The sequence below is a fragment of the Protopterus annectens genome, chromosome 3.part1 (genome assembly GCF_019279795.1).
Source record: "Protopterus annectens isolate FY-2018-M chromosome 3.part1, PAN1.0, whole genome shotgun sequence".
Classification (NCBI taxonomy): Eukaryota; Metazoa; Chordata; order Ceratodontiformes; family Protopteridae; genus Protopterus; species Protopterus annectens.
The window spans coordinates 1,635,508,713-1,635,521,754 of record NC_056732.1 but is presented as its reverse complement, the minus strand read 5'-3'; the positions used below and the strand labels follow the sequence as shown (position 1 = coordinate 1,635,521,754).

The 13,042-nt window shown below is 40.2% G+C and overlaps 1 protein-coding gene across 5 annotated transcripts in view; it reads right to left on the bottom strand.

Annotated features, from left to right (window-relative positions):
- Positions 1 to 13,042, bottom strand: part of CDK14 (cyclin dependent kinase 14) — a 3,129,234-nt gene that overhangs the window by 1,058,864 nt on the left and 2,057,328 nt on the right. For all 5 annotated transcript variants that reach the window (XM_044067657.1, XM_044067661.1, XM_044067659.1 and 2 more), the window contains one exon: positions 4,431 to 4,494. In XM_044067657.1, the coding sequence (XP_043923592.1) occupies positions 4,431 to 4,494 (64 nt within the window). The remainder of the gene's footprint in view (positions 1 to 4,430; positions 4,495 to 13,042) is intronic.

The window sequence follows — 13,042 nt, the reverse complement described above, 5'->3', positions numbered from 1 at the left end:
CTTGCCTTCATTGCTGCAGTATTCCTTGCCTTCATTGCTGCATTATTCCATCTCTCTAGTCTTTTACCTTCCTGGATGCATAGGTCACTTCTTGGGTTTCTTGGACTGTGTTCCTTCTGGAGCATTCACGTCTGATTATGGTAGGCCTGAACATCACCTTTATGCCCTAAGCTATGCAAGGACCATTTGGATGATGTTTGGTGTACCTTTTAAAAGCAACAAGTAGTCTTTGATAGACTGGCCGGATGCTCAAGCTTCCATGGCAGGGAATCCAATCTGTTAAGAATACTGCAACAGTGAAGGCAAAACATCAACCATTACAGTAAAATTTTACACAACTGTGCTATCCCCTCTCCCAACCTAGATTGTTATGCCTGTTGCTTAATCAATGTTCTACCAATTGAATTACAGCATTTACACCACAAAAAATCTCACTAAAATAATCATGCATTCAGTGGTATCTGTGCCCAAGCTCAAGCATTTAATGGCGTTTCTTATTGCTCATCGATTGCCTTTACTATGTTATACTGTATGCTAGACAGTACAACAGGTCTGTCCATAAGATACACTGAACCCCAACATTATGAAAACACAGATGCAGTGTGTGTGTGTGTGTGGGGCACATGTAGCTATCCTTATTTTTTTTTTTTATTTTGTCACCTAAGTAGATATGTGCAGACTATAATATTTGTTATTCATAGGTTCATAGGTAGGTACTAGGCTACTGGCCCTAGGGCCTATATAAGCCTAGTCAAAAAGATACCCTGGCTTTCGCCACCCAAGAAAATTATTTTCCTGTGCCCCTGTTGAGCAGAGCCACAGAAGTGATCCCCAGGGTGAATTTCCTATTTCCCATCTAATCATCAAGATTTTTCTTGAAGAGTGCTAATGAGGAGCTTTGTTTGATATAGATAGGTAGTTTGTTCCAGAGTATGGGAAGTCTCTGGGACAGGAATCTATCCCTCCAGCATGTTCTGTTTATTGTGGTGACAAGGTTTAGGTCCCTAGAGTGTGTAGCTCGGAGGGATTGGGATTTCTTTAAGTGGAGCATGTCCAACAGCTCTGAGTTTGACATAGCTTTGTATGTATGTTAGGTAGAGATCACCTCTGAGTAAGCAATATGCAATGGAGTAAAGCTGGAGTTTTTTGAGATGGTCTGTGTAGGGCATCTGCTTGAGGCTGATAATCCTCTTTGTGAGGTATTTCTGCAGCTTTTCCAGTTGTTGTGGATGTCTTGTGAGGTGCATATCAAAAGGGGCATTGTACTCCATAATGGGTCTGAATGATTTTTAGAGGGGAACAATTACCTCTTTTTCCTGGATGAGAAACCTTTTGTGATGAGGTGTGCCACGTAGAAGGATTTTATGACTACTGTGGTGATGTGATTATCAAAGGAGAGACTACTGTCCACCTGTGTCCCAAGGTCTCTTATCACACTTTCGATGTTAAGTAGACTACCACCTATGTGGTAGTTCATGGGTACAGAATTTTTACCAAAAGAGATGATAATGCACTTTTTGGCATTGAGCTTGAGGCCTTGGCTTTGACACCAGACATCTGTCTCAGTGAGGCCATTTTGTAGGATGTCCACATCATTAGCAGTTTTGATTATGGCTCCTAGTTTGCAGTCATCTGCGAACTTCATTAGCCAAAGACCTTCTGTGTTAGCCTGTACTTCAGAGAAGTAGATACCAAACAGGACAAAGGACTGAACCCTGTGGTACTCCACTTGTCACTGGTCTGAAGTCAGACTTGGAGTCTGCTACTTTCACAGTGTGGGTTCTGTCAGTGAGCCAGTTGGCAACCCATCGTGTGACATAGGGATTTATACCTAGTTTAGTGAGTTTATCTATAATTCCAGAGTGGGGGATGGTGTTGAAAGCCTTGGCAAGATCTAGATAGGCTGTGTGAACCACCTTACCCTCATCTACAGCTTTGCTGACTGCTTCAAAGAAGTCTATCAGGTTTAGGAGACATGATCTGCCTTTTACAAACCCAAACTGGGTGGGGTCCAGAGTTTGGAGATTACCAATGTCTTTGTTTATAAGTTCCATAATGATACGTTCCATTGCCTTACAGACCAGGCTTGTCAGGATAATGGGGTGGTAGTTCCCAGGGTCCATGGTGGATCCCCCTTTGTGGAGTGGGATAACCATCACTGTGCGCCATTCAGTGGGCACAAAGCCTGAGGTGAGGCTATATTGAATACGGTACTTAGGTGGGGGGTGCCAGTTCGTTCTGTAGTTCATGTAGAATGCAACCTGGGATGTTATCAGGTCCCATAGATGCTGTGTTCTTGGCTTTGGAGAGTGTGTTTTTTTACCTGCGCAGCCATGATTACAGGAACTTTGCATTCTTCTGGTATAGAGATGGGCCCTTTAGGGGGTGAGAGGGGGGTAAAGTTAGCACTGAACCTATCTGCCAGGATGTTGGCAATATCAGTTGGTTCTGTATATTTAGTGCCATTGTGCTGTAACTCAGAGCAGATCTGAGTGTTGTCATTGAGATTCTTGACATAGCTATAGAATGCTTTGTGGTTGTCTTTAGAATCAGTGGTGATTTTGTTTTCATAACTAGCTTTGAAAGATTTTATGGGGGATCTCAGCTTCTTACTGAGGCTGACCAGGGAGTTCCTCCAATCATGGGATTTTACTCTTTTTTGCAACAGTTTCTTTCTTCTGTTGTAGAGTTTGTTTATGGCAGAAGACCACAAGATTGGCTTCCTTTTTTTGGAGGATAGCATCTTGGTTCTGTTAGGGACAGCACGATCCATGCACTCATGTAAGTGCTTATAAAGTGCATGTGTGTACGATTCAGCAGTCATACCTCTATTGTCCATCTGCATGGGTGTCATGAAGTTTGCCACTCCTGTCTTAAGAAGCGTGAAGTTGGCTTTGGAGAAGCTTTTTATGGTGGTTTCCCTAATGGGGGGTGGGGGCGGGATGTGGATGTCTAGGGTGATTAGCTTGTGGTCAGATCTGACCAACGAGGAATTGACCTTTGGTGTGGAACACTGGCCACCCATGTTGGTAATGACCAAGTCTAGGATATTGCTGCCCCTGGTGGGGGTGTGGATAAGTTGATCCAAGGTGTTGGAATTTATGAATTCCAAAAACCGTTGAGCAAAAGAGTGGGTACATGAGTAGTTTTCCCAGTTAATGGTGGGGTAGTTGAAATCGCCCATTATTTGGGTGTTAGGTTGTACCCTAATATTTTCTAGTGCATCAAGAAATAAGGAGTGGGAATCCTTGGGCAGACAGATACTGGATCCCCTTAGAATGACACCAGAAGCTTAGCCAATTGTTGAAGTCAATCATTTTGTCCTTCTACTGTGGTACCATTCTGGGTGATGGCAGGATGCTACTCAGGGCTAGGGTCATACCTGCCTGGGCTGCAAGATCAGAGAGCTCCTCCATGTCTCTTTTCATGTAGTCCAGGGAGGTACGTTTCAAGTCATTCACACCAACATGAAAAATGACAGTGTCATATTTGTACTTATTGTGGAGTGACCTGAGTGCATGTGTTATGTGGTGAATCCTGGCACCCGACAGGCAGCTGACAGTAGCTTTTTCCTTGTTTAGCCTGGTGAGTGGAACATCAGTGTACCTGACTATAGAGTCACCTATGACTAGAGTGTTGGGTATGTTGTTATGCCTTATGAGCTGTGGTTGGGTGGCACACTGTGTTTGTGGGCTATGTGTCATTTGGGTTGTGTTGGGGGGTGGAGGTTGCTTGTGTTTCTGCATTGGAGGTCTCTGTTGCTTGGGCAGATTTTTATTGAGAGCCTCCGTGAATGTAGGTGCGTGTTTTGTGTTTTGGTGGTGTAGGTTTTGAAGGACTAGGTGATGAGTGTGGTGTGGTGCAAGTGTTTGCCCTTTCATCTTGACTGTCTAGTCCAGTCTTGGGTGAAGAGAGCTTTGCTTCCAGTTTGGCTATATAAGTGCATCTCTCACAGGTTGTAGTGTTGGGTGGTAGGAGGAGATGGTTGTCTGTGTACATGAGGCAATTGCTGCATTGCTCCAAGATGCCCAGATTCATCAGGTAAACAGGATAAAACACTGGGAGTTGTATTTAGTGTGTGATTCAGCTATTACAGTCTAAGGAAGCAATCATTTGCTAAGGACATAAGGTAGCATTATGAAGAATAAATTCAAATGCACAGAAATGACAACAGTAAATAAAAAGCTGGCAATAACTGGTCTCTCAGTATCAGTTTATGAGCTGAATGTACAAATTTCTAGAAGCATTGGCTTGGTTGCTTTGTAATGCCCAGAAATTTCCTCAACAAAATATAAATGAAGGGAGCAATGCAGAAAATGTGCGCTGTAACACCTATGACCTTGCTAATAATTTAGACAGTGCCGTTAGCTAATGATTTATTTACTCATGTAATACAATGTATGTATTTAATAAACTTAATTAATATTTACCTGGTTTGAAGTGTGGTAGAGAATGGACACCAGGCCAGGTTTCTTCTGATGGTGTACCAAGAATCTGTCAGTGGGGAAAAGATGAATAAATTATCTTAATACAATATTAATTTCAATACAGAATGGCTATGTTTTAAATAAAAAGGACTGCAGTACATGACTGGAGCTGAATCACAATATATAGTACCAGCTTGGTAACAAAGCAAATGAATCCTTAGTCCTTTGCAGTCAATAAAATCAACACCACACATACACCTATAGCCAGTGGAGCCTCAAGACCTAAGCCCATGAGGCAAACCAACATGTTACCCAGGATTCTGGATGGAGAGGGCGCCATGATATGAGACACAGATGCGCCACTCACTATCATGAACAAGGAGAAGATAATGATTACTTGCTTATGTGGAGCCAGGATCCACCAAGTTATGCATGCACTCAGGTCATTACACCATCGTTACCGGTACAAGTTATGCACGCACTCAAGTCACTACACCATCGGTACCGGTACACGTTATGCATGCACTCAAGTCATTACATCATCGGTACTGTACAAGTCATTACACCATTGGTACCGGTACAAGTTATGTATGCACTCAAGTCATTACATCATTGGTACCGGTACAGGTTATGCACACACTCAAGTCATTACACCATTGGTACTGGTACAGGTTATGCATGCACTCAAGTCATTACACCATTGGTACCGGTACAAGTTATGCACGCACTCAAGTCATTACACCATTGGTACAGGCACAAGTTATGCATGCACTCAAGTCATTACACCATCGGTACCACTATAATTCTATCACACGTGGGTGTTAACAACCTGATACATACTTTCCTGGACTATATGAAGACATTGTTGATCTAAGGAATATGAGTCTTAGGCAGGTATGTGCCTTGCACTGAGCAGCATTCTACCTTCACCAAGGATGATGCCACTGTATGAACAAAAGATGATCGACTTCAACAACTGGTGTAGTTTCTGGTGTCTTTCAAGGGAGATTCAACATTTGTTAGCATGTTAGGACATGGGTAACACACCACATTGCTTTGCAAAGCATTGTCTGCAAATGTCTCTCACAGGCTTCCAAATACTGGCTGAAACTTTATTACCCCTTAGGGTCTGTTTTAGGCAATGACAAATTGACAAGCCTACTTACATAGCAGACAAAGCCCATAGAGACCTAAAAGAGTTAATGCCCAATGCTAGGAGCCTAAGCAAGAAGCTCTATGCCCTATGAGCTCTCCGCCCTCCTTACCAAAACATGGTTTAAATAGGGAGAAAGTACACCAATAGTGCAAGGTTCCTATGCTTTTCAGACATTTATACCACCAGATGCACAGACAGGGACAACAGGTGGACAAGTCTCAATCTTTATTAACAGCAAGGATAACTCTACGTTGGTTAAACAGGGTGATGCCCTAGAATGTATTCATGTGTAAATGATCCCATACCATATCCTAGCAAGCTATACCTCACCCAATATATCCCAAGAATCCCTTATCTCATATCTAGACCTACTGGAGACACTCACCATTAAGCAAAATACCCTACTTGTGGGAGACTTTAACTACCTCTCTACAAACTGGGAAACATACACTGCCTCATACTGACAGGCACAACAATTCCTGGACTTTATTAACACAAATATTCTTGACCAGAAAGTGCACACACCTACCAGAGGTTTGAACAGACTGGACTTGGTACTCACCAATATGGCAGAGTGCTGCATCCCCCCCACCCCCATGTCATATCCTCACTGGTGACATACCTCTCAACTGTACAGATTTTTGCAGAATTTCCAGATTTGCCCTCATATTTTTGGTCTGTTTTTCATAAAATTGTGGTTTTCTAACAAATTACTGGTAAATCATTGAAGTTTGAAGTTTGAAAATAATGGCAGACATTTCAATTTCAGACTTCATATCATGTGGAAAATTCATGCTAATGCAAAACCAGTTATTCAATCAAATTTCTAAGTTTGTAAGAGCAATATTTAAAAATGGTCCCTATTTTTGGGCCTTTATCCCACTTTTGTTTATGGATTTGCCCAGATTTCTAGCTCTAAGAGGTTGGGTGGTGTGCTGGTGAGGTCAGACCACAAAGCTGTTTCTTTTGAAATAAAAATCAACTTGTTAACCCCAGCAAACCTTGTAACAGTTAGGAACTACTCCAAAACAAAGTACAGCCTATTAAGTGATAGTTTGTCAAAATTCAGTGCCTCTCTCAACCCCATGTTCACAGCAACCTATGCGGAATTGTTCACAGAGACCCTGTACAACCATGTAAATGGCAGCATACAGGCTACTGTGCCTACTAGAAGTAAGCCCAAAGCAAACTTTAAAATCAGACTACACTGGTGGAATCTTAACCTTAACAGGGGATATAACAAAAGGAAAAAGTTCATGGCTAAAATCAGGAAGAGCAACTCCCATAATGATAGATCTCTAGTTAAACTAATCAGGAAACATAGAGGACTAATTAAGTCCAACAAGGTCAGTTATGAGGTCAACACAGCCTCACAGGCTAAAGACAACCACAAGGCCTTCTACAGCTATGTCCGAAAACTCAAAGGCAGAACACATAGTTATGCTGAACTGGTGGTCAATGGTGCCACCTGCCCTGAGCATAGCAAATTTGCTGGATGACAAACTCAGTCAAGCTTCACCTCTACTCCACCCATCTCCCCCATAAAATATCGACTGGCATACCCCCACCCCCATTATTAACAGAGAGTAGGTCCTGGTGGCACTCGCTAAGGCCAAAAACACAGCCTTAGTGGGTCCCAACAACATCCTAGAATGCTCCTAAACATCTTGTGACATGGTCTACCGGGACCACTTGAGTCACGTTACAACTACAGCCTTAAAACAGACTTTGTACCATGAGAATGAAGGAGTGCAACAGTTATCCCACTTCATAGGGGTGGACCATCAACTGACCCTTTAAACTGCAGACCTATTAGTCTGACTAATCTCATATGCAAATCCATAGACTGATTTGCCATGGAAATGATCAACTAATACATTTGTAACCTTTAGACATTGGACCAGACCCAGTTCGGCTTTGTGAAGGGAAGGTCATGTCTACTAAACTTGTTGGATTTCAGGAAAAAGCTCCATACCACCTACTTGGACCTAGCTAAGACATTTGATACAATATCCCACTCAGGTATAGTAGACAAACTATAGTGAATATAGTATAAAGTATAGAGAAACTAGTAAATGTAGTAATTTTATTGTGAATTTATCTGGTTGCATTTTAGATGAACATGAAATCGCAGTGCTTCAGTATGGTTTAAAATTTGTACCAACTGCACTTCCTAGAAAACATGTTGCACATACTGAAATGTTTCAGTTAATACGTAAATTAGACTTATCTGATGTCTGTAGAAACTGTTAATGATGACATTGATTCAGAAGTTGGGGATAGTTTTTACACTTGTGATTCTTTGTTTTTTTATTGTAATGATATAAATGTTATTACTTATTAGATACTACGAAGGTACCAGTTAAAAGCACTTTTATTCCACCTTTTAGACGTGAAGGAACTTCTCATTTTTCTTCTATGGTACGTCATTCGGTGGATAATATTTTTAAGAATTTTTGGAATAATAATAATGCTTTGTGCTATAATTTAAGTAAAAAAGATTGGCAAACATTACAAATATGAGTAAGAGACAGGATTTATTCGTAAAGGATTCTGACAAGGGCAACAAAATTGCTGCATTACATTTTACTCAGTACCTGAAAATGTGCATTGATCATTTAAATGTGAATGAACTGTATAAAATATCAAGTATCACTGAATATGAACAAGCTATGGGAAACTTTAAAGACATTTTACAAAAAGGTTATAGGCTTGGGTATTTGTCTAAAAAAGACATAGATGTGAAATTTAATGTAGATAATTGCACCCTAGCTAAGTTTTATTGTCTACCAAAGTGCACAAAGATCTGGTTCACCCCCCCCGGGCCGACCTACAGTAGCAGCTAGTAATTATTTCTTACATAATATAGAAATTATGCTGCATTGCTATTTGAATCAGTTTGTAATAACTTTAGATTCCTATATAAAAGATTCATTTGATTTTTTAGACAAGATTAAATCTGTGTCCTGTGGGGGAAGACTATTTATTATTGGATCACCTTAGACGTCAAGAGCTTGTACACTAATATTCAGCATTCAGTAGGTCTTGAGGCTCTTAGATTTTTTGGGGTGATAGTCCAGTTTCCAGTTATATTATTGAACTTATTTTAGTTTGGTTAATTTTTGTGAATTTAACCAGGTGATTTACCAGCAAGTTCAAGGCACTGCCATGGGAGCTCCATTTGCTCCCATGTATGCCAACCTGGTTATGGGATATTTTGAAATTATTTTTTTATATAGATTAGAGTTTTTTAGAAAATATGTGATTCATTATTTCAGATTTATTGATGATTTAATTTGTTTGTGTAAAGAAGGTAGATTTTTGATACAGGATTTTGTTAATATGTCAAATTCTAACCAGTTTGGATTGCAATTTGAGTGTTTACACAGTGGGAATTGTGTTATTTTTTGGATTTGGTTTTGGAAGGTAGGATAGATGGGAGAATTAGTACGAGTATACATAGGAAATTTGGTGATGATGGCCATTTTTTGGATGGAGGTAGTTGCCTGCCATCCAGTTCATGTTCTTGACTCTCTCCCATATGGGGAACTACTAAGAGTTAGTAGGTTATGCAGTGAATGTGATATTTTAGAAAAAGAAATTACCAATTCCTGTCGAATGTTTAAACATAGAGGGTACAATTTGGAAGTCATTAAAAAGGCTTTGGAGAGGCTGTGTCTTTTGGATAAAAATGGAACACATTTTAGGGGACACAGTAATAATATATTACAAAGGGTGAAGAATGAAGGAGGTAGGAAAATATATTTTGTTACCTCTTATAATGTATTGTCTGATGAAATAATAGCTAGTATAAAGTACTATTGGCGTATTCTTGTGGAAGGAAGACACAACCTTACTAATCTATGGCATGCCCCTTTGATTTCCTTTAAGAGGGGTTGTAACTTGAAAGATATGTTACTACATGTAACCTTTTCTATACCTATTGTGAGTGTAGGAAATTATATGAGTAGGTTAGGTACTTGGGAATGGGGAGGTTGTTCAGTTTGTCCTTATATTAGATCTTTTGATAAGATCAGTGGTCTCAAATTTAGACCCCTTGCAGAATTTACATGTAACACAGTGGGAGCAGTTTATCCACTTTGGTGTTCCCGCAATCTTTTTTATACAGGTGAAAGTAAGAGGTCATTTAAGATTAGATTGCAGGAACACACTTGTGATATTAAAAATAATAAAAAAGAAAGTCCCATTACTTCCCATTTTAATTCCGTACATGGGGGGGTTGGTCTATTCAGAGTTAAGAGGCTGCATTCTTGAACAAATTAAAGCAACAAATGTGACTTGTTTAAAAAATAAGTTACTGTCTAAAGAAACTATTTTTATTTTATAATATGGCACACTGACACCTGGTGGACTTAATCAGGAATGCAACTGGAAATATTTATTGTAATATAATGAGTCAATTAAGTTTTATTGTTTGTTTTATTTTTTGATTGAAGTTCTTATATTAGGTGTGTATTTTCTTACTGATGTTATCTTCTGGAAGGCTGATTGCCGATGCGCTAGAGTTTTGGTACTTTTATTAAAGAAAGGAAATATTCTCTGGCTGTGTCATTTTATCTTTCTACCTTTTGTGCTTGCTGGTTCTGGATAGTAAACAAATTAACTGAACTGGTATAAACCCTACATAACTTGCTGGATTACCAGATGGCTTACAGACTGGATTCAGGAAGTCAGAATTGGTAATATCACCTCCAACAAGAGACCAGTTGCCAGTGGGATACGTGAGGGCTTGTGCTGGGACTACTCCTATTTTTGCATCTACAACTTAGAGGTAAAGGCTAATGTTAAGGGTCTTAGGCTGGCTAAGTTCACAGATGACTGCAAGGTGGGAACTATGATAGATTCCCCCATGACACAAACATCTTACAAGATGGTCTAACACAGACAAATGACTGGTGCCAAAGTCATGAAGAGAAACCTTGACGAGTGGATGGGAAACAGAAAGTTTACCCCGGGGATCACTTCAATGGCTCTGCTGGACAGAGGCACAGGGAACTAATCTAAAGCCAACACATTCCAGCTAGGCTGATAAATGCCTTCGGGCAGATAGCCTAGTACCTACCTATGAACCTATGGATTAAAACCGAATGCCAAGAAATGCATTATAATGCCTTTTGGGAAAAATACAATCCAGGCTAATTACTTCAAATAAGACATCCCTATAAGATGACCCAGTGGTCAGGGAACTGGGAACATATGCAGACAGTCATCTGGCTTTTGACCACCACGTGGCCAAGGTAGTGAGAAAATCATTCTATGCCACTCAACTTGTAAGTAAGGGCATGGCATCCAGGTCCAAGGAAATTACAGTGCCAATTTATTTAGGCCTTAGCAATCCCATCATTTAGTATAATGCCCCCTCAGCATGTACCTGACCAGACATATGCAACAGTTGGAACTCCCATAAAGGTTCCTAACCAGGAGAATCCAGAGGGAAAAATATTGTCCTATATGGATTGCCTTAAATCCCTATCTCTGCACTCTGTCTCCAATGGGTTACTGAGATGCAATCTATGCCTGGCATACAAGGCATCCACAGATCCCGCTCTGAAAGACCTTTTGCACATCTGCAAAATGAATAGCATCAGAACCACAAGATCCAAAGATTTAAATTTTGCTTGTGACAAAAATGACATGTTGTCAAGACAAATATGCATCTCAGAGGATCCCCATGCTCTGGAACAGATGCCCCATCCAACTGAAGCAGAGATCAACCCTATTTAAGTGTAACCTTGACCAATGGATGGGAAATTGGAAATTCATCTCAGGTCTGGACCCCATGTCTCTGATATACAGTCACAGATAGCAATGCCCAAACTAACATACCTTCTCCACATAATATCTAGAAACTTCCTATCTAACTGCCTCTCCTAATAAATGCCCATGATACATTGGAACACAGCTGGGTTGAACTGCAAGGCCGTGCTTATAAAGGCCCTGGTGGTCATTAGCCTAGTATATTCCTATGGACCTATGAATCTGCTATACCAGCAATGCTCTAACTCAGCATATGCCAGCTCTGGGGACTCTTGTCATTTAATCTGTGTCTGAAGTTACAACTAGCTGCTACAGATAAGGACAGTTGCCCTGATATATATGACATTACAAAAAGGAGCACACTTGACATGTTTTTCATCATTTAATCAGACAGGCTCACTAAACAAAAGTGCCTATTTTCAGAAATAACCAAAGAACACAAACCTGGCTAAATAACGTATTAGAATATAGAGTTGATGAGATGCAATGAAATCCTTGGGGCAAAACAGGAAAAAACTTATCAGCAGCTCATAAACAATCATCCATGTCATATGAGTAGGACTGCAAAAGCAAAGCAGGCACAACTACATGCAAGGCCTTCTCCTTTCATTAAGTTCTTGGGTCCATTTGGAGACCGTTTCTACTTATTTGTCAGATCTATATTTGGGGTTAGATCTTTCACCTCTACAGTTCAATTACAAACAGTCCATGTCAGAAGCCAGCAAGGAACATCACACAGGCTTGCATATAAAAGAAAAAAGAAACACAAACATGTCTGCCAACATATTAATCAATGTTAAATATTTTGCCAGGGAACAGAAAAGAAAAAAAAAAAACTGGCTGCATCTTACACACTGTGGGTGCATACTGACAGCAGTAGATACTGGGAATAATATCACCATCATGCCTGGGTATTTTCATCTCACACTCATCACTCAGCAATGTTCTGTTGAAATACCATGAATATGCTAGCAAGGTCACTTTTATACCCAAAACCATATCCTTAGAGCAGGATTAAGATGTGTGACATGCCTGACAATGTGTCTGACATTACCAGTATCAGTTTATGAAAAAAAAAATTGCTAGAATCTTCTTGTGTGTTCTGCGTGCTTCTTGGCACTTTTTAACTGTTCAGAGTTGAATAAAACAATAATTGAATTCAGTTCAGAATACAATTTGAATAAATTGCATTTATTTAAACTGTTTATTCTTTAATATTGCTACACACCTCTTGTGTGCTAGCTTGCACTGCACTTGAATTGGTTTTAGTGCTGTTTTAGCTGCTTTTCTGTAAGAAAAAAATTCTAAGCTTGATTCCTGCCTTTCCTGTAACTAGCCTAGTCCAGATACATATTTGCTGTATCCAGGACTATTTGTATGCTTCTGAGCCCCCCAAGTCTTTCTGTATTGGAGGGAAGCCTTCTAGCTTATCAGTGGGAGCACTATGCACTAGTTAACCTATCTACCACTGGCTGTTTGGGTAGTTTTTTTCTATTTCTTTCAACTTTCTGGTTTAAAAGCCTGCATTTGTGCTTGTTTCCCACCTTTTCTGTAACTAGTCTAGTCCAGATACAGATTTGCTGTATTCAGGACTGTTTGTAAGCTTTTGAGCCCCCTCCCCAAACTTGTCTGTGTTGGAGGGGAGGTTTCTAGCTTATCAGTGGGAGTGGTAAGCACGAGG